This window comes from Acanthaster planci, linkage group LG02 (assembly GCF_054643075.1).
Source record: "Acanthaster planci isolate LZ-2023a linkage group LG02, COTS_SCS, whole genome shotgun sequence".
NCBI classification, from domain to species: domain Eukaryota; kingdom Metazoa; phylum Echinodermata; class Asteroidea; order Valvatida; family Acanthasteridae; genus Acanthaster; species Acanthaster planci.
The window spans coordinates 12,781,138-12,802,611 of record NC_141778.1 but is presented as its reverse complement, the minus strand read 5'-3'; the positions used below and the strand labels follow the sequence as shown (position 1 = coordinate 12,802,611).

The 21,474-nt window shown below is 39.3% G+C and overlaps 3 protein-coding genes across 7 annotated transcripts in view; 2 read left to right on the top strand and 1 right to left on the bottom strand.

The window, feature by feature from the left end:
* Window positions 1-8,816, bottom strand: part of LOC110980413 (uncharacterized) — a 36,054-nt gene extending 27,238 nt beyond the window's left edge. Inside the window, exons 1-3 of one of the 4 annotated variants that reach the window (XM_022237062.2) lie at window positions 8,650-8,816; window positions 6,272-6,410; window positions 5,368-5,541 (exon numbers count right to left, since the gene is read on the bottom strand). In XM_022237062.2, coding sequence (XP_022092754.2) covers window positions 5,368-5,541; window positions 6,272-6,401 — 304 coding nt within the window. In that variant the 5' untranslated portion in view covers window positions 6,402-6,410; window positions 8,650-8,816. Of the gene's footprint in view, window positions 1-2,280; window positions 2,537-5,367; window positions 5,542-6,271; window positions 6,411-8,649 lie in introns of those variants that run through there. The other 3 variants (XM_087132635.1, XM_087132637.1, XM_087132636.1) reach the window with 3 other exon arrangements.
* LOC110980416 (RWD domain-containing protein 2B-like) lies at window positions 2,645-6,909 on the top strand. Of its 2 annotated transcripts, XM_022237068.2 has the most exons (3): window positions 2,645-2,976; window positions 4,197-4,921; window positions 5,347-6,909. In XM_022237068.2, exons 1-2 carry the CDS (start codon window positions 2,758-2,760, stop codon window positions 4,902-4,904), a joined length of 927 nt encoding a protein of 308 aa, XP_022092760.2. In that variant the 5' UTR covers window positions 2,645-2,757; the 3' UTR covers window positions 4,905-4,921; window positions 5,347-6,909. The 2 variants fall into 2 exon arrangements, with proteins under 2 accessions (XP_022092760.2, XP_086988765.1); XM_087132639.1 differs by having other exon boundaries at window positions 4,197-6,909.
* Window positions 8,817-11,271: 2,455 nt separating the features above from the next.
* Window positions 11,272-21,382, top strand: LOC110980440 (membrane-associated progesterone receptor component 1-like). Its single transcript, XM_022237119.2, has 3 exons — window positions 11,272-11,574; window positions 15,494-15,649; window positions 16,586-21,382. The coding sequence occupies exons 1-3, from the start codon at window positions 11,301-11,303 to the stop codon at window positions 16,684-16,686; spliced, it is 531 nt and encodes a 176-aa protein (XP_022092811.2). The 5' UTR covers window positions 11,272-11,300; the 3' UTR covers window positions 16,687-21,382.
* Window positions 21,383-21,474: the final 92 nt, after the last annotated feature.

Sequence of the window (21,474 nt, the reverse complement as noted above, 5' to 3'; positions counted from 1 at the left end):
ATGCTACGAGTCACCTCTTTTAAGATGTAGATATGGTCGGCAATACATGTCCAAATGTTAAGAGGTCATTCACTGAGTCCTATACCTGTACAGTGTATACTTGAATGACATTAATTAAGCCAGGCTATTGCCCATAACTTTAAAAAAAAGTTAAATGTTAAGAAAGCCCAGCTTAAGACAATGACCGAGCAGCTGTTGTAACAACAGCAGTTGGAAAACGGGAGAGAGTTATATATAGACAACACTCGATGCCCCAAACTTGTAATGACTCAACTTGAGTCTGACTCAAGTCAATTTTGGGCAACTCGACTCGACTCTAGTCCTGAGGGGTAAATGACTCGACTTGAGTCTCTGCAACCAAATGACTCCACTCGACTCAAATCTCTCATGGAGACTCGACTTGAGTACAAGACTCAAGTCTCAACAAAATTAAATGGAAAATTTTAGTTGGCTAGATACATGTACCCGTCACCCTGGTCTATTTTCAGTATGTCTAAATGTAAACAAAAATACCCCAAAAATGACTTACAAGTAGTTATGTCTTATTTTGTTTGAAAATGTGATTCAAATTGATTTGAGCTTCAGTACTTGACTCAACTCAACTACACAGTGACTGAACTCGACTTACCCGACTGACCTACATGTACATGTAATGACTCAACTCAGGTTACAATGTTAAAATGACTTGACTCAAGTCACCAAATTTAGTGACTCGTTACAACACTGGCTGTGCACAAACCTACATGTATGAGACTTGTCTGAAAAAAACCAAGTCTGATTCACAAATCTCAATTTTGTGTATCTGCTAAAAAGGTCATGATGAAATTTTATTTTCACCCGGTTTTCCAAATTTTTTCTGAGGTGCAAAACAAACACTTTTAGAATGTGTTCAAAAATATGAAAATAATTTTCTGACACGCTTATGGATGGGTAGGTGAGCAGAAGGAACGATCCTTTACAAGAATTTATCAACCGTAAAGAACTTGGAAAATATTTACATGTTAGTCCGATTTTCTTAAATTTTTTTTAAGTGTGCCACATTCGGGAACACTCAATTGAATTCGAGCCCAATTTCCGGACTCAAACATTTTGGGATTTCGGATACAATTTCAGAACACTGAAATTGTTCACAAATGTCCACCTCCCTGTATCACAAGGGTTATAGTACATAGTATTTAACCAGATGGGTTTTGAGTTTTTCAGTGAAAAAGTTTGGCAAATGCTGTGAGGGAAAAGTTAAGTGGAAGTCGAAGTGTGCCATGTTAAGGGACTCTACTATAGCCAAAGTTTTTTCGAAGTAAATGCTTTGGAATTTGCCTCACTAAATTTCACTTTTTGGGATATGTTATCACTTTCTGATGACTGTTATAAAATTTCAAGGGTAAATTAGTGTTGTTTTACATGGAACTCTTTCTGGGAAATGTTCCAGATAGGCCTAGGCATATACAGATGCCACCTGAATTATGCACCGGGTGCACAAACCATCACGTATGTTTCCTTCCTCAAATTAGTTTTGCTTATTGTTCAAGGTCGTATACTGGAAAGCCAGTGAGCTTTTGTGATGGAAACGAGATGTCTGATGGATTACTTAGTCAATGATCTTTTGTAAGCAAATATGCAGTATCCTTTATCGAGCAGTGAAAATTCATTTATTTACTCTCTTCACGTAAAAAAAATCATATTCTTGCAACCGGGGTTTTTGCAAGAATGTGAAACACATAAATATGAAGCCAGCACTGAACTAATGGCCCTCCTGATGGTCGTTAGCTTGCAAAAGTTTTTTACAGCCAGATTCACAAACTTAAAATCTGGTTTGCCATGATTTGATTCTGTCACAGCATTCATTGCTTAACCAAAAGTCCAGTTGATATTCAAAGTGTAGAATTTAGTAGGGTTTAATGGTGTTGATAAAAATCAGTCTGAGATATGTCAAGGATCAATACTCACTATATTTCATGAAATGGCTCAATATCTCTTTAACATGTTTAAAATTCTTTTACATGTTTGGCCTTATAATGTGTGTCATTACAAACGTGCATTGCAAATATGTGGGGTATATCTGCAGGAAAATCCAAAAAGTACAAGAAACATTTTCAACAGTTTTTAATGTTGCATTCTAATTCCTCTGTCAGGTATACATGTACATGTTAGTTGGCAGCACGCGATGCGGCATCTCCACGTGAATAGTCTAGGGAAAACAAGTCGCGTCCGTTCCGAGCAGTTGCGAGGCTGCCTTTCTAAAACCTTTAAGGGATTTTTATGTTCATTCGTGGGGCTTACCCCTAAGATCTTACATGTAGAACATACATGTAGGCTATGCTGTGTTAAACACTGTCCAACTCCAAGTACATGAAGTAATGAGTAAACATCGCGCTGCTCGATCATCTAGTCACGCCTTCCCTATGAATATTTTTAATAAATTTTTATGAACTACTGGTGGCGCTTTACATTTTCTTCTTAAAATCAAAGAGATAAGGATTCAACGTAGGCTAGGCCCTAACTAAAAATTTGGGAGAATATGTCTGAAAAGTGAAATAATATTTTAATGGTCTATAGTATTTAAAAGTTTTATCAGAAAGTTCCCATTTATACAGTTGAGGCTTAGAAAGTGTAATAATTTTCTCACAATTGAACGAGTATGAGATGGCGGCGCCCATGATTAGTTGGATTTGACGAGTTGGCATGGGTGACCAAATTCCGAAGCAGAAAGTGTAAAATTGATTCTGAGTGTAATGATCGATTTAAGGTGAGCTTGAAATGGAGAAAAGGGAACTCATTGAGCTTCAGCTTTCGGAAGTTGAGATGCTTCAGAGTATGTTTCCTAACGAAGAGTTTTGTGTTGATGACCCGAGTGTCATTTCTGAAGCACGCAGTATCGTCAGCGACCAAGGCTACAGTCATGACAGTACAGCTACAGCACAGGAGGGATATCGTCAAATAACCTTCACAATCAAAATTAAGGTTGAAGAACCTGAGGTAAATTATGAAGAAATTTATGAAACGTCCACATGGTGGTCTGCATGGTCTGGGAGTTTTACTTAAATAGTGATGGCAGACATCACTTGACAGAGACTGAGTCATAAATGTTGTTAGTGTTACTGAATTATGCAGGCCTAATTTACTTAGGACCGTGATAAACTGCAGTGCTACGTACAGTAATGTACGATGCACGACATACACACATGCATTTGTGTCTTTAACTGCCAAACTTAGTAACCATGGTTACAAGTTTACATTTTTCTGGCACCCTCCCCAACATGCCCAATAAAACCAAGTCACCTCAATGCAAAAGGAAGACTTCCAGAGGCTGCTGAGTTAATTTCATGTTAATACATACCTTGTATTAAAAGTTGAATAACCTGAAGTTGTCCAAAAGTTTTACCTCATTTAAGCAACTAAACCATCCCCTGTGCATCTCTTACATGCAGATCAAAACTAAACCATTACTACTCATCAAACCTGCTACTCCTAGTTACATGAGCAGAAATTGGGCAGTCGGTTGATCTGTGTGATTGCTTAATTTGATTGCACAATTTGCTGATTATTTACCATCTACCAATCACCTTTTCTCTCAGATTCATAGTTGTGAAATACTGTTTCAAAAGAAGGGAGCAAAAGTTACTACAGGATTGACTACTTGTGCAGCATGATCTGGCAATACTGGTGATTCACAAGAGCACGCCTCAAAGAGTTTGCAACGCGTTAGCCAATCACGATGCGTAAAATCTGTCGACCCTTTCCAAATGCGCATTGGGCCGACAGATTTCGTGCATCATGATTGGCCAACACGTTGCAACCTCTTGGAGATGCACTTTCGTGAATCACCCATATTATGATGCAGCTGGACAGATTGCGGCCAACATATATTATTCCCTTTTGAAGTTCTCTGGAGAAAAACAACCAAGTGCCAAATAACTCCAGCCTCACACTCATCATTGTGGTAACAGAAAATTTGTGATTTTATCCTTCCTGATCACATGAGCATCAGGACGAGAGTTACATTTTCTCAGGGTACAAGTAGATACTCATTCACCTAAATAAATATTTAATAGCAGATACTAGAATACGTTGTTATATTTACTTAATGTACTACATGTATACACAAATGTATGTGAGTATGTATGTACATGTTCAAGGTACAGTGTATAGTTTTTGCCTGAAATCTGAATTTTTCCCATATTGTCATTTTTTTGCAGTGTGATTTGCATGTGATCTGCCTTCTTCCTGAAATGTACCCACAGGATGTCCCAGAGGTCTTGGTTCGATCAGACGCACCATTGTTTACACGCCAGCAGCAGAAGAGACTGAATGATGACGTTGCTGAGCACATTCTAAGTTTGGACCGAGGGGAGCTCTGCATCGGTGAAGCAATCCAATGGATTAGAGAAAATACCTACAAATATGTCGAACCTCCCTCCCCATCAAAAGACAAAAGTCTATCAAACTTGTCCAAGAAAACAAAACATGATGACACATTTACAAGACTTTGGATTCATAGTCATCATATCTACAGCAAGTTCAAAAGACGGGATATCTTAGACTGGGGTGCAGAGCTGCCGGTAACAGGGTTTTGTCTCCCTGGAAAGCCAGGCATCATCTGCATTGAGGGGGAGAAAAGTTCTGCTGAGGAATTCTGGAACCGCCTCCGAAGAATGAACTGGAAAAAGATCTCTTGCAAGCATCGGGAAGACTTCCCATTTTGTGATGGAAAGGGTCAATTGACTCCCGTGTCTGACCTCAGAAAATTTAGTGGGTTTGAGGAAAAGGAGTTTGCTGTCCGAGGTGGTCGAGACTATCACATGGACCTAGGAATGTTCTTTAAGTTCCTTGAGGAGCACAATTGTGGATCCGTGTTTAAAATCTTGTTGGGCGTAGATGGAAAGGTGTCATCCAAGGCTGAATGAATTTGTATTGTTGCAAAGTATGTAGCTGTCCTGTGAAATTATCAAAAACTTGTACTTTTTAATTGTGCGAAAATCATTTCTCCTTTGTGCAGATGTAGTGGGCTATTTGAAAGTCGTCAGAAAGTTCAGTCGTGTCTTAATTTCGGTATTTGTTTCTCATTCACTGCAAAGCTCAAGTTTCCAGTGGTAAAAGTTTTGCTTCAAAAAAATTAAAAAGGTATCCTGTCTTGTAGGGGAAAGGAATATGCTCCGGATCAAAACTCAAACAAAATGGAAATGAAAACCTTTTATTAAATTGTTAGGTTCACGGGTACATGTACGAGTGCTATACTGTTTACTAATATTTGCCATGTTGGAACACCAATCAATGACTTCTTAAGAAATATTGAATTGACTGGCTTTTTACATTTTTCGAAAATATATGTTTACATTGATTTACTAGATGCATGTGATTTCAACTTACGATGTTGGACTCGAGACAGCTGATCAGGAATGGATCGTCTTGTCCTGTGATGAGAAGGAATGTCACCCAATTTGTAGATTTCCTTTGTCCTTTGTAGCTTCTGCTTCATGATTTGGTCGGCTGATTTCTTAATTCTGGCAATAAGTTCATCCAGGGTTGCAGTTACGGGTATTTCTATTGAGAAATCGATGATGTAGTGACACATTAGTGTACCTAATTGACACACGTATACCTTGAAAGATTTTTTGTGAAGAATGGAATATCTTCAGTCAAACTTCTAGCAATTGACTTTTATAGGAAAAGATTTAGATGAAACATTTAAACAGATGATTACTCTAAGTTCTGTCGGATCATTTGCCATAGGGTTCTATGAAATGTGCTGAGCAAGACTGTTGAAATGTAACTTTAATAATTTGCAAGTAAAGAGTCCTCTGGTACAAAAACACCCCATGGAAGCACATTGCATGTGCTCCATATCTCATGTGATTTAGAAGGAGAAAAAGATGTTTGATGATGTACATGTAGGCCCCCACATGCAGTGCAAGGTTCACTCTGGTTGGAGTACCATAATAATGTGCGTGTATTGATCTACTGTGGAAATTCATAACACTCTGCTGCACAGATGGGAAGTCGAAGTAAATACAGTCGACTCTTGTAACAAAGTTGCAGGGATCAGACAAATTACAGGTACTTTGTTATACACAGGACTTTGTCATAAGAGGAGTGAAAAAAAGAAAGAAAAACATAAGAATTCAAGAAAGTGGGATCCTCAAAATTTGTTCTGTATAACAGTATTTTGTTATAACATTGTTCTTTATAATGAGAGTCAACTGTGTATTATTTCCTTCGATGTGGTTTGAGATTCTCTTGTGATCCTTCTCTTTTTTATAACTGGATCTCATACCTTCATGTTTCACCGGACTTCCAGAGCCCCCCAAAGCACTATCAGCCGCATTTGATGAGACCGTCTGGCTCCACAAAGATGCAGCCAAATACAAGGGAACTAGCAGGAGGAAAAACCAGTTCCCGGCCATGTTGGATATCTGGAAAATTGGCAATTTGATGAAAACCTACTGAATATATCTCATATTCATAACTCAGGCTTAAAAGGAAACGAGCATAAAAAACTAACTGAACGACTGAAATGCAGGCATTTCCCCGTGTTGCTCCCCAGTCTCGACTTTGAATCACACGTACGTGTTCTACTATTTTTTTGTTTGATGGCATTTGGGAAAATTATCTGAAATAGCCGTACTTGAATTTGCTTTACAGTGATGTTTATCAAGCCCATCAAGTCAACGATTTGTTTTTTCTGTCACTGGGAAAAGTCCTTCCGCGTTAGGAATTTTTCTTTAATATATAGTTTTGGGAAGAACTCAAAAACTGTTTCTCACAGAAAAAAAATGTATTTTACCTGAATTTTATGAACCAAGCATTTCCTACTAGCACACCGCGGCTGCTCTATCTTCGGGCGTTCCGCTTTGAAACATCCTCTCCCCCAAACTAACCAATAAAACCCTCGGGCTGTAATTCAGATCCATCCTTCTGACTCAAGTGTTATATTTTGTTCATATTCATTGTCAGTTTTCAAATTTAAATCGGCAAGTGATTTGTACAAAGGTGCTGAGGATTTTACCGCTAAAAAGAGCTGGGGCAGAATCCACCGCAGACATTTTTCGGTATCGCCATGCGTTATTGTCTTGGTGATCATCATGCCTTTAGAAGTTTTGTAGTAACGTCTTACGATCGTTTTGATACAACTTGTATCCAAACGGAAATAGCTGGTGCCGAAAATCATGAAAGGCTGGGTTTTTTTCCCCGAGACGGTCAGCCCCTGATATTAACTTTTTCCCATTGCTGTGCTTTATAGTGCACGTGGGTCACACACGTGAGATCTGGGAAGAACTTCAAATGACTATGGTTACAATAAAGCCCTATGCGTCAGGTAGAATTGAAACTTTAAGCTGCACTCGTTATGTCTTTATAATGAGTCAAGCTATACTCTATGTCTTTATATGCATGTTTGAAAATAGATCAGGCGCCTGGGACAGCTAAGATCTTAATTATAGCCCTCTCCCTCCCCGGCTGTAGAAACTGGAAGGTCCAAAATAGGCCTGGTCAGTGGCGTATCAGGTGAGGGACAGACTGAGGGGGCAACCCCCCCCCGGATTTTAAGTTATTATTATTTTCTTTTACTTAAGATGACATCATAGGTGAGTAGGAAAGAAAGTAATTGGTATATTTATTTATCAGATATTAACACAAGAACTCTAACTAGCAAATAAAGGCAAAGATGTCGGGACCGTAAGGCTTTCGATTTTTTTTACTCCCTATCATCAAGTGGAGTGAGCCCGAAGCCGCATTCGCTTTTTAATTTGCCCCCCGGCCAAAAGCTGAATACGCCGCTGGCCCTTTCAGAGTTAAGGAAGGATTGCGTTAGAATTTGCCGGAGGTATAGTTTCGGGTTTGTGAGTCGGTGCTTGCGCCTTTTCGGGTGCATATTTGGTTTCCGCTTGTCTGCAAAAAGGAGACATTAAAAAATCTCCGACGTGACACCCTCCGAAAAAAAAAATTCCCGCATCCGCCCCTGATACCTGTCAGCCTCTGAATAGAGTAATCAAAATCGCTGGTAATGTATGAGCATTTTAGTCAAACAGAACGAAAGACTGTTTTCGATGGTATACTCGGGACAGTTTCGTCTGTCTTTTGAGACATTCTTTCGGTGGACTAATCCTTTTTCTGTTTAATGTAATGAATGGTCAGCGCCGGGAAATAGCAGACGTCATGCCATTTTTGAACTCAGGGCGACAGGGTTTAACTCCAAATAAAAACGTTTCGTTTTGTAAATTTAGGGAGAGAGTTCCATACGGACAACGCATGATGCCCCTGTGCACAAACCTATGAGACTTAATGACTTAACCTATGAGATAAAAAAAGAAGTATTTTCAAAGTAAGTTCTTCGGACATGTTATCAATTCCTGACGGCTGTTAATTAAATTTTAAGGGAAAACTAGTGTTGTTCGTATATGGAACTCTTTCCGAATCCAGGCCTAGCTGTTGGTTGTGTTGTAGAGATAACAGGCCGTGGACGGGGATTGCTGAGTAAATTTAGGGTTGCCTTTCGTACAGTTTGCGTTATTCCGTTCATTTGACGTTAAGTGCCCAGCCCATCCTCAAAATGCTAGGCCGGGCTCTCAAATCTTAAGGACACTTTAAACAGACACAGTTGTGTTACAACCGAAATAAGCTTTACATACTAAGGAAGCAGTGAACTATACTCACCAGACCTAAGATGTACTGATAGGATACATATGATGCAAGACGGATTCCTAGACGGCGAAGATGGCCTGCGTATAGTGAAGACAGCGCAAACTCCGTAAAGAATGTGAGGAATCGCGATTATCAACTCTTTCCCCTCTGAGATGGAATTTTGCATTCAACCTCTTCTTGCTACAGAGCTCTTTCACAAGATTCAATGGCAAGACCCGCATTCCAAATATTTACTTTTCTTTTCCATCAACAGCTGAGGAATGCCGATTTCGTTCCCAACCCCCCAAGTTTGCGCTGTAAAAGAATCCAAATACAATGCATGTATTGGAAAGGCTAGTTAATTAAATCAATCTGCCAGTAGAAATTGACAATGAATTGATTCTTTAGCCATTGGTTTCATTCCCGACTCGAAAAGTAAACCGTCACTATGAAACAAACAAACAAACAAACAAACAAACAAGCAAACAAACAAACAAACAAACAAACAAACAAACAAACAAACAAACAAACAAACAAACAAACAAACAAATTGAGATTAAATACTTATGTTCCATAACTTGGGGGAAGCACATGAGAAATATCCATGTCTATGGACCTAGGGCTTTAAAACCACATTCAGTTTATTTCCTCAAATTTTGACCCTGGTAGTTATTAACATTTTATCACTGGTATCGAGACTGATGAAGATCGCACTTGAGAGAATTTCCTCATTGACAAGCTGATGTCGAACTAGAAGGAGCACTTACAGTCCACCTTGACTTTGAGATGGAAATTAAACGATGGACTTTTCCATTTAGGTAAATTAAGATGCACGCAGATCGTTTTTGAGATGACGGACTCATTATGAACGGAAGAAATTCCCGTGACGATCAGGTGTGACTTCACTGAATTACTTCACCAACTTCATGGGAGGTGACCATGGTCCACATTTGCTAGATTTCCATCATAATCCCAGTCAGAAGTCTCAATGTCAATTATTGCCATGAACAAAGAGGATTCAAAACTACAGTTGGGCAAGGAGATTATATGTTTTTAGCGGAGACTTGAATTTGTCTACAGAGTCAGCAGCTCTAATAGTGTATGACATTATAGTAGCAATCGTTTTTCCACCTGTAGTCGTACATACCGCCCCCTGTATGACAGCACTAGGAAGGGAAGGGTTAATTAATTCAAGTGCATTATGTAAAGTCTCAGAGCCCTCATTGAAGATTACACGGATCAACGTTTCCGCGTGATCATGACGCGTGTGATGGGTGTGTTACTTCAGTGGTATAACTACCAGTTGTGCTCAAAATTATAGGTCTAGGCTTAAAACTGCTTTGGTGAAAGACACTTATACACTTTAGCCTCTACCACCAGTGCCCTCTGGTCCCGGATTATTGTCAACTGTGTAAACCTATTTAATCTTTGAAATATTTAATTACTATTAAGAGGATGATACCATTTACTTTCCCCTAGATCTTCTGTTTGCCTTCAACTGAATATCCAACAACTTTTTAATAATGAAATCTGCCCGCTCGCGCACTCCGCAGGGAAATGTTGGACGGACCCACGCCCCCTGAACTTGAACGTACGAGGACGCGTCTTCGCCGACTGACACTCGCGTGTATTGATGAATGAAGCGCATACTAGTGGGACAGTTTCCCGTATTTGAAAAAGTGAACCCTTGGTGTCAGGAACACCTAAGGAATTTGCCGGGTGTAATAACCCTGAGAGAAACAGGAAGGCTAGTATGTAGTACTCTCGTACACGACAGTTAATTATGCGGCATATTGTGTATATGTACATGTATAATGTACATGTATGTACTGTTGCATAAGCAGATAGTTTTTCCGGCAGGGATTGTTCAGACCCTATAAAAAATAAAGCACAATGTCTTATTTTGCGTGTGCTGCTAAGAACAAAACAAGAGATTTATGGCTTCGCCGACGGCGTAAAGGCTTATGTTGTACGAACAAAAAATGTCCCAACCCGTTGCAACGTGGATCCGCCCCTGTTATGTGATCGTAGCCAATGAATTAGTGGTAAGCTGACCCAAATCGTACACGTACAGTGAGCTTTAGCAATAATGCAAACATGCGGGTGGTATGCGTTGTGCTAGACTGGGCCTACAGGTTTGATGGCAAATTGATCTACCTACCACCATGATGCCATCAAGTGGTAGATCATCATATTTTTATTCAAACTGTAACTGTTCTAATAGCCGGATATTACAATTATACATTCTCTTTTCTCATTGTACTTTTCAACTTAACATCTTAAAGATACATTGCTTTTGAAATAAACAGCAGAAGCTACGTTTTTGTTTGTTTATAAGTGCAATTACCTATCACAAGTTATTTCAGAAAGTAAAGAAACAGTCTTCTGCCAAGTTATTTTTTGTGTAATATTTATTTCATTACCCTGTTGTTTCTACCTTTTTGTGTTTTCAAATCAAAATTGAAGAGAAGAAATCCCTCCCTTTTTGCACTCCGCCCAGATTAAGCTTGGGGACTTTTGTCAAGGTCATGATTGTGAACATGCGATCTATCGATATCGCGACCCCGACGCGCGAAATCTACGTAGCACAAGCGAAAGCTAATCAGTCTGATACCTGGACGCCACACATCTAGAGTCTTTACAAATAAAATAAAGTTCACCAGACTAAATTCTCAGCATCCACCATGGCGGTCGAGGAACTGTTGAGAGAGCTGTTTTTCAACCCAATAAATCTCGCATTACTGTCCGTTTGCGGATTTCTTCTCTACAAAATCTTTGTGGGGAGTAGAAGGAAGCCAGATCCACCCAGGGATCCACCTCTCCCGAAGATGAAGAAGAGAGATTTCACCCTGCAAGATTTGAAAGACTACGATGGCACTGGCCCAGACAAACGGGTGCTGGTTGCAGTGAACGGCAAAGTTTTTGATGTGTCGAGGGGGAGGAGATTTTACGGACCAGGTGAGCAATGTCATGAATGTAGAACCGTGAAGAGAGAAAGTACCGGGAGGTGCTTCGAAGTATGCATGCTGTGAATTATGCCAAACTCTTTGACTACGCTGTGATCCCCTTAATCCTCCTGACATATTCCCCACCATGCCCACCACACTAGCATAGTGATGACTAAGGGGAGGGGAAATCAAAACATTGTCCTCTAGCTCTAGCATGCGTCCCAAACTCTAGCGGGATGCAGAGTCTTCTGTTTTGCGGAGGGCTTTTAGGGGAAGATTTGATTGAAAAAGGGCAATTCTAGGCAAAATAAATGTAAATGGGTACATTCAGAATCCCATAGCGTTTCAAACCAATGAAAATTTGGAACTTGTGCAGCAAATGATGGCATACGGAACATGCATTCTGTAACTTACACAGTGATTTTAGGAGGCGTACATTGTCATTAGGATGAACTAAAATGAATACATGTAATTGGACAAACTCATCATGTGTGGTTAAGGCTTATCATTGCCAAACTTAACAAGGCTTTTATGAAATACATGTACATGTACAACCGGGAAAGAATTCCATATATGGATGGCAGTAATATTTCCCCACGGAGACCTATTAGCCATCAGCAGAAAAGTCCAGGCAAGTTCAAACTAGGAGGGAAAGTGTGTTTACTTAGAAAACACTTATAATTGCGCAGCTACATGTAGGACACGAGGCTTACACGATTGGCTGCTGACGCCCCTGAATTAGTTCAACAACACTCACTAGATCAGCAGTCAATTTTGCCGCGACACAAGTCATAAATACAAGTTAATGCACAAACTTGTCAGTTCACAAATCAGATCAGAACAAACAAGTTGATTCACAACTGAATTATTAGTGACTGTCTAATGGAGACCTGTGGTGACTTGTGGTGACACCAACTATACTTGGGCCTATCCCAACTATAGTTTAGACTTGTCCAAGTATAATAATAGGGGCTATTGCCATAATTGGGACGTACATGTACATTGTAACATTGTCAGTTCCATTGTCAGACTCTGGAGTCAATTTTGAACAAACCTGGTACTCTGAGTTATCCGATTGCACTTAAACATAACACTTTGAATTCCCCAGTCTATGAGACACTGTTACTGTGCTTAGTGATTCTGGGCAACCTTTTTTTACAGTGACCACCATCTCTGGAATAGACTGGTTCCTTTGTGCCCTCTAATCCATTGAAAACAGTGTACTCTTATGTAACTAAGCAAAAGCTCGCCTAAATCACGAGGCACAATGCATAGCAACAGTTACTTAATATGGAGAATTTTAAGCGTTACGTTCACATGAATTTAACGAGCTCGGTGTACCATATTTTATTCAAATTTAACTCCCAGAAGTTGTATTACAGTTGGGATAATGCTAACTATATGTATACACCATACATGTAGTTGCGGCAATTCTAAATGCATGTACCGGCTACCGGTATGTGTAGGGTGCTGGAGTTGGTCAAGCCTAACTACATGTATGGTGAAGTGTGTGTGATCTGCCTACTGGTGCACAATATTGAGAATTATAATTTTTGTACATGTATGTGTCAAAGATGAAATGGCAAACTGGCATACTATTTACAATTTATGCGTTAGTATGAGCTGCAATGAATCACACAAGGTTGAGACATTATTTTCAGTGTACCTGCCCTATGCACCTTCACCGTGGAAAGGTTTAAAAAGGGCTCATTTGTGCATAATTTTGGCTTTGTAACTAAAGATATCTACTGTACAATATTCGATATCCTTTTTTTTTTGGAACTTGAAGTCACTTATTGCAGACATCCATAGCATACATGTACATGTACATCCAAGGTGTAATGCAAACATGGGTTCACCACACAATGTGCTTCATGTGTTTGTGCAAATATCACCAAACACTGTATTGCAGACTGCCGACCTATGTATCCCAGTCCTGTGCTTAGTCATGCCATTTAGTAAGCCAAGCAGAAATGCACACACACTGATCAGATAAAGCAGTTCCAATGTACAAGTTGTGAGTCTGCATTTGGAGCTTCTTGTACCTAAAATGTACTGGTACTAAGCCAGCCAACAAAGACTGGACGACCTTTCTGTGAAAAATGAACTTTGTATTAAACTCTTGTATATGGTGCAGGCACGAACTGTAGGCATGGTGGGGATACATCATGCATGTGAAAGTACATGTACAACAGGCAGGCCTTCACCAGTGTTTAAGGGGAAATTAGAACCAAGTCAGAGCCATTAGAACCAAGTTTTGGGGACATTTTGCTGTCTTCATGATGTTCTCGATCTCTACAAAATAGGTGAAATAACGTGTACATGTACGTCCCCACAACTGCGGAGCAAGTATGTTCATACATGTACAAGTACCTTTAGACACTGTGGGCGCATACAGTGTTCATTGTACCTATACATGTGTACGTGTGGTTGTGCACATGTACATTTGTTACTTTATAATGGAGATTATGCGCGTACATGTGTTTAATTGTAGACATTATGAGGAACAAAAACATTATGGTAACAAATTTTGTCCATACTGCAATTCCAGCTTTCCTGAGGGGTGGGATTGGTCAGGATTTTTCCCTGATTTCAGGATTTTTCAAACAACCTGTTCTTAGAATCTGGAATATCCCATGTTTACCACTTCAAAGTTTTTACATGTAATATTGATACAGAACACAAATATGGGTACATGTACGTGGATGTTAATGGGTGCGCTCAAAATGTCCAGTGATTACATTCTGAATTTTTCATTTTTCTCCAATTTCACCCCTGTGTCCTAACAAGAAATTCTCCCCTTCCAACGCATGCAAAACCTACATGTACTTACACCTGTACCAGTATACGTGTACATACAGCTGTATGTACATGTACTAGTACATGTGTCTTCCTGTATGCTTTAGATTTTAACCTTATCAACATGCATGCAGACGGATGTACATGTACGTATTTATATCCTAATCGTGCCGTCTGTTGGTACCATTACAAATTGTTCAATGTGTAACTTTAGGTCATTGTTGTGATTGAAGCCAGCATTTTTTGCATCGAGTGGTAACAATTTGAAGTTTTATCAAATTTTGTGTCTTGTGTGGGTCTTCATCACTTTCTATGCAGGCATGCAACTCTTCCGTGGAGCTGCGGATTTCCGCATTATTTAAAAGATCGGACCACAAAAGATTCCACCTTAGGCTTTGTCCACACTTTCATCGTTTGCTTGCACCTGGGATCGCTGCACGGTTGACATGATGAGGCCTTGCTGCCGCTTGGCGGAAACTCATACAATCATGCTTCCACTCAGAAAAAACAAGGATAGAAATTGTTGTCTGGTTCTGTGCTAGTGTGTGAGAGGAAACTTTTAAATGAGCTGTTTATCATAGCGCCCTCTATTCTATTCTGGTCAATAGTCTGGCTCCGTATCTTTTTCTCAATCAACTTGCATGGATACGGACTGCACATGCTGTCGCTCTGAGCAATGTACGTGCACATATACATGTACGTGTCGGAAAAACATCTGAGATCATTTGACAACGTGGAAAAATGACTTTGAAAAGGGAGGACATGGTCACAAGGCATCTCTCGCACTCTTCTTGAAGAAAGACTTTCTTCATGAGCCAGTCAGCAAGAGTCTTTTCCAGAACTGCCCAGAATGTACCAGAGAGCATCTAGAATTCAAAATTTTTCGGGGCCCACTGTATTGGCTTTTCACTTTACACTTGCTGTGTCGTTCGCGTAGGTTTTCCTCTTTTTATTGAAAACAAGAGTTGCATGCCCATCTTTGAAAATAAATTGCCTGGCATATCAAGAACACTTCCTCCAACGTGGTTAATTTGCACTTGTGAAATCCACAGACGGTTTTTACATTATCAAAAGTGAGATGACAGTTTACACTTGAGTGTGCAGTGATCTGTCATTTTGTCTGTATGCAGGGGGTCCATACGGCGTTTTTGCTGGTCACGATGCTTCCCGTGCCTTAGCAACATTCTCTTTGGATAAGGATTCTTTCAAAGATGAGTACGATGACCTTTCTGACCTAGACAAGGAATCTTTGGATGGTGTCCGAGAATGGGAAATGCAGTTCATGGGTAAGTGTCAGCCATTAGAAATTACTGTTTGGAAACATCAGGGGGGCATGCAGGTGCAGTCAGACAACTTACACTCAATGAAAAGGTAACAGGGTTACCCAGCATTGCGAGAAAATGGTTTTTATTGATGTGTACATGCGCACAGCGATTTTAAGGTGACTGCTTTGATAAAACTGTGTTTTGATCTGAGATTATCTTCGATGAGAGAAAAAAAAATCTGATAAAGAGTTGGCTTAGCTGAACCTTAAACGGTCTCTTAAGTACATTTTGTTACAATTCAGACCTGCAAAATGCACCTTTTTGTTTCAGGTATCCCGATTTTCAATTTCTGTTACAGTTTTAAAGGATATTTTGCCACCTTTTTCATTTTTATGTAAATTACTATATTAGTGAGCAACACGGCATCCATCGAAGAACACTTTAATGTTACGGTGGTTTATGCACAGAAATTACTCTTTTGATTTTGCTGGCCTCAATATTCATTTCTTTGGTATTTGCAAGTAAGCAATCCTTTTTTTGCTTGTAAGCAATCCTTTCTTAGTATGTTTTCAGTGTGTAAATTCTGATTCACAATTTGAACGGAAGAACAGTGCCCTCAGCTTCCCAGGAAAGCACGGCAAAGTTTTCAATGTATAATAAAGTGCACTTTCTGTACATTTATCAACGAAGCAATTGACATGTAAAGTTACCAAAAAAACCTGTGTCAATGAAAAATTTGTCACTACTACCCTTCAAGCTTGAACCTTGATCTGTGTTGCAATTGTTTAAAAATGGATTGCTTGTGCAGTCGTGGGAAAGAAGATCTTTTGTGCCCCTCCCTCTCAGTGTTAAAAGTCTCTCTTTACAAATTTTCACAATTGATGCATTTTTGTTCTTGATAAGAAAGTTTCATTCACTGTGATTTGTTACATGTGCATCTTTGTCTTATCTCCACAGAAAAATATGACTACGTGGGCAAGTTGTTGAAACCAGGGGAGGAGCCCACGGAATATTCAGATGAAGAGTCCGCCACAGAGACAGAGAAGAAAGAGAACTAGGAGCAACCAAGCATGAGAGATGAACAACGCACTACAATATGTGCGTGCCAGTGTGCGAATAAAGGAATGAGTGCCGTGGTGAGAATCGTTTGATGAGATGGCAGATGGAACGTTTCATTTCACAACGCAAGGCCGAGTGGAATGGATTCTCCCATCTGTCACCTCAGGAAGTTATTCTTTCCATGGCATGAATGTGGCATATTCATTGTTTTTTTTAATGCCGAATAAATCCCCAGCTGAATGTACATGTATACGTCTGCATCAACTACATGTACATGTATGAGTTCAGAAATGTCTTGTTATTAGGGATTAGTTTGTCTAATATTTATCGATTTGAACATTCTATTTTTGCAGTGCTGGTACCTGGTACATTTGTGCCACGTGTTTGTATGAATAAATCAGTAATCACATCATCCTCCACCCATCGACGAGATGACAGGGAATTATTCAAGTGTTACATCGAATGGAATGTGACAAGTCAAATTTATTCAGTTCAACATTTAAGCAATATTGGACTTTTCTGTTGTGCTAGCTTTACAAAAATGAAAATGTGCCCACACATTGTTTCCATTTGGATTGTGGCATTGGTTGACTGCTCGGTGAACATTCCTCATAAAATGCCATGATCTTAATGTGTTGAACATGTAGGGTTGGGCCATTCTTGGGTGGGTGTACATACATGTCTGTATGGCAGGCTAATGTTCAGTGCTCAGCCTAGTCCATTACAAGTCCCTGTGAGCCCACCACAAGTCATTCAGTCTTATTAAAGCCAAGACACAAGCCTTTTAAACTGAACCTGTGGCACTGTTCAGCCTGTTAGTACATAAGGACAGGACTCTACTTGTGAACGGACTTGTAATGGACGGCAACACTGGTGATTCCATCAGAGTATTCAAGGTTTTGAAACACTTCCTACTAGGAGCTCTGCCATGAAAGGTTTACTTTCGGGCTTTGCTGTTCAATATCACAGTTTGGTTTTCCATAACTACAAGATAAAAGAGCTGTTACCGCATAGGCAATATTTTGTATTGCTTTGTTTTGAAATGTTACTCTCGCTTGGCCCAAAATATTGGAGTTGTAGTTTGGTGTTTAAGCAGCAGTGGCCTAATGGGGGTTGTATCCTTACATGGCATATTTGGGCAACTCAAGCACAACTGGTACATGTACATGTAGTTCACATTACTTGAATGTACATGTATATGAAAGATTGTCCTGTACCACCGCCTTCTCATATTGTAGTGCGTTGTTAAATCAAAGACCAGTTTTTATAGATACTGGTACTAACAAATGAAAGTGATTTCCATAATGCTTTACTTCAAGAGATAGCCAGTTGCTTGTACTGGTACCTTGTAAAAAATGAGGTACATACAACGTGTACATTTAGATTTAGAGGCTTTGCATTCGCTTAGAGTCACTTGTCATTCAAACAAAGGAAAAGGGTTCAAAACTTGTAAATAATTGTTGTCAATTTTGGATTGACTTGAATAATTTACTATTCAGGTGTTAATTTTAGCCTTTGTGTACTCGGTCAAAATCTATTACAGTTTCATTTGATCATCAAAATGCTAAGTCTTGGATCTTTATGCAAGGGGACTTGCATGTTTCTTGTGCTAGTCTTGTGCTAGTGTTCTGTTCTCCCCCATTCATTTTCACCTGGAATGCTTTTCACTTCATTTCTTTTCAACTTGGTAACAACTTGTGTTTTCTTCGAACATTCCTACGTTCTATGCATTAGGTAGGCATCTTTCATTTTAGTGGCATGCATCTCTGCCTTTCAAGTAATCTTGGTACTTTGATACATGTACGTACAATTGGACTGTTTCAATTCCTCTTGTGGTGGTATCCAGTTTGAATGCCCCAATACTTTGCTACAATACTGATTTTGATTTTGTCTTGAATACGAAATCTAAGAGAAGGATTATTTCTTTTCAACTGAGGACATGCATGTACATTCATCCATAAAAAAGTGGGCTTGTTGAACCTCAACAATGCTTCAGTGATTTATTTCTGTTGTTAAAGTCTTAGTTGGTTTAGTTTTTGTCATTATCACTTTCATTTGAATCAAAGCTTTTTAAAGGTAATAAGAGAAAAGATATATAGTGGAATGGTTTCTTATAGTAAATATACTTGTATATGATGGACTTTAGGCATGAACTAACAGAATATCCTCCCCTAAATTTAGAGTGGAGGGTATTCTATGAGAACTGTGAGTTTTAGTTTACGAAAATGTAAACCCTTTTTTGTGTTTGTCGGGCCTCTTCCAGGGATCAGTCGTAACTCCACAAAAAGGACATTCTTACATTTGCATTGTATACGTGTATATGATGGCCCAGAAAAAAAGGGTTGATTTCATGAAGTTGTGTGCTCTACGACTATGATCGTGTATTTTTCATAAAGTAGGAGCAAGATGTATTCAAATAAGACTTTTATGGCTTCCCTTCTGTCATGCTTCACTGAGCACCTTTGTTTGGAAAATGTTACATGTACATGTATGTCAAGAGCCATTTGCGACACTTCTGTAGAATTGGAGTTTCATTCGGGGAAAGTGGTAAGCCAACATTTATTTGTGTTAAATGGAATGCCTGTAGTTTTGCTTTGCGGAAAAACGTATCTCAGGTTAGCTATGTGATGCGGATGCATTAGGCTGATGCATGAGAAAAAAAAGTTGTTTCGGTTAAAACCAGTTAGCTAGATATGTCTAACAACAGTTAGTGTCATGGTCCAGCTCACCATTGAGCAAAGAGTGTTTGTTGTGACTGAATTGATAACCATCTTGTTTTTTAATGTTTCAAAAACGTTAAACTTTGCTTCGGGCCATGTTAGATGTGATCAGTCATTTTTAAAACAGTGCTGCTTGGTGAAGCATGACTTGAGGAAGTCCAAAGTGTTTTGCTCTTTATGGCAAACACAATAGTTAGTCATTTTAACATGGCACACAACTTGGATTCATTAACCCTTTATTTCAGGATTCATTTTTTTCCGGCATACCCTGTTCATGTAGGATTCATTTGATTTCTTCCAATTCCTGGCAATTTCATGTTCTCATAGTTCCAGCAACCTCCCTGCCGAGGGTACTGAGACAGTTTATTGGAATCTCTCTTGTATGAGAAGATATCATTTTTCAAACAAGTTTTGTCTTGCCTATTTTGATTAATTTACTCAAGTATGGTGTACTAATCATAGATTAATGATGACTGGCTGTACAAGCTTGGGAATTTTAAGACAGCTGCAGTGTTTTATGTTGATGAAAATGTAGTGAAGCAAGCAGCCTTCAAAGTAGCTAATGAGAATGATCAAACATTGAATTCAAATAGTGAGAAATTTGTAAATGGTTAAATTTACAAAATTAAAAACTTACATGAATGTTTCTTGATCTGCTGTGAAATAGTACATGTGGATGTACCATTGAAATATGGGAATGGATTGCATCCATTTTACAATATTAGTAATTTTTGTATGCATTCCACCAGAAATAGATTTTTAAAAGTGCTATTTGATGAATTAGTTCTTTCAGCAATTAGCAGGATGCCTAGGTTGGCAGGTTGGCAAGACAGCAAAAGCAGTGAAATGGTTCATGATTTGAGTACTGCTCCTTGAAATCTTGCAGGAAGCCTTTGCAGTTGTTGAAAGTTCCACAGGGCTTTACATGGTGACAATGTAGAGAACTCTGCAGTAATTCAGTCACTGTTGAGTTTGCATTTGTGCACAAAAGAGGAGCAAGCCAGGGTGTATCTCAAAACGTTCTCTGATCCTGTTAAACGGATTTATTACTCTGATCAGAGGACGAATCCTATGGTCTGCTAGGAGTGTTCCTTCTCCCGGGGGATCTTCCAAATCTCTGTGTACATCACAGACTGCAGGCTATACTTATAGTTTTGTGAATCAAGCCCCCCTTGGATTAAGATCACTATGCTTAACTTAGCTGTACAGTTTGTGTAGTCTGAGGCTGTAGATGGATGGAGGTTTATGTCCTTCCCCACGGTGAACATTTCGGAACCGAGTGTACATATGGGGCTCTTAATGAACTCCTTGTAGAAGATGAAGCAAAAAAAAAGGGATATGTGTTCCCTGCTAAAAGCAGTACATCAGGGGACTGTTCCAGCTTTTTCTGAGCTCAGAGACATTCCCTGAAGTCTAAAATGGTGCTTCCACTGGAAAAATGAACAACATGCGGGGTTGAGTCTCATTGTATATGTGAGCTCTTACGACGTGTATGTTGTGATCAGCGTCACTTTTAAATTTGTGTGTTAATCTATTGAAGTGTGATCTTAATGAGGAGAATTAACCCTTCTAACTTCAGTTGCAAACATCGGGGTATTGTGTCGATTTGCAATGTTGCATAAATTCTTATAGTTAGCATTGTTCGGGCAGGAATGCTCGGCCTGTTTGCCCTCATATAAAACGTTTGAAACCGGTTCAGGATTTCGATCATTTGGGAAAGATGAACGAATCCTGTGTGAAGTGATGTGAATGACACTTGATGAAATACGCATCTACCCAGCAAAAGTAATTTCAGTGAATTGTGTGAGTTGCATGTACAGAAATTCTGATTAGGTAGATGATTATTGCTTAGATTTCTGTTATTTGATAAGCTGTTATGTTACCAGTTGATAACTTTGCCAATTTTCTGTTAAGTGTTGAAATTGGGCTATTCGAGTGATATACAAATAAACTGGCTAGATGCTTGGAACTGTTATGTATGGACTGAAATCTGTCTATTAATAAAATACTTTCAAATCTCCTTGTCAGAATAGAAAATTGAGTAAGTTCTTGTTTTGAAAATACTAT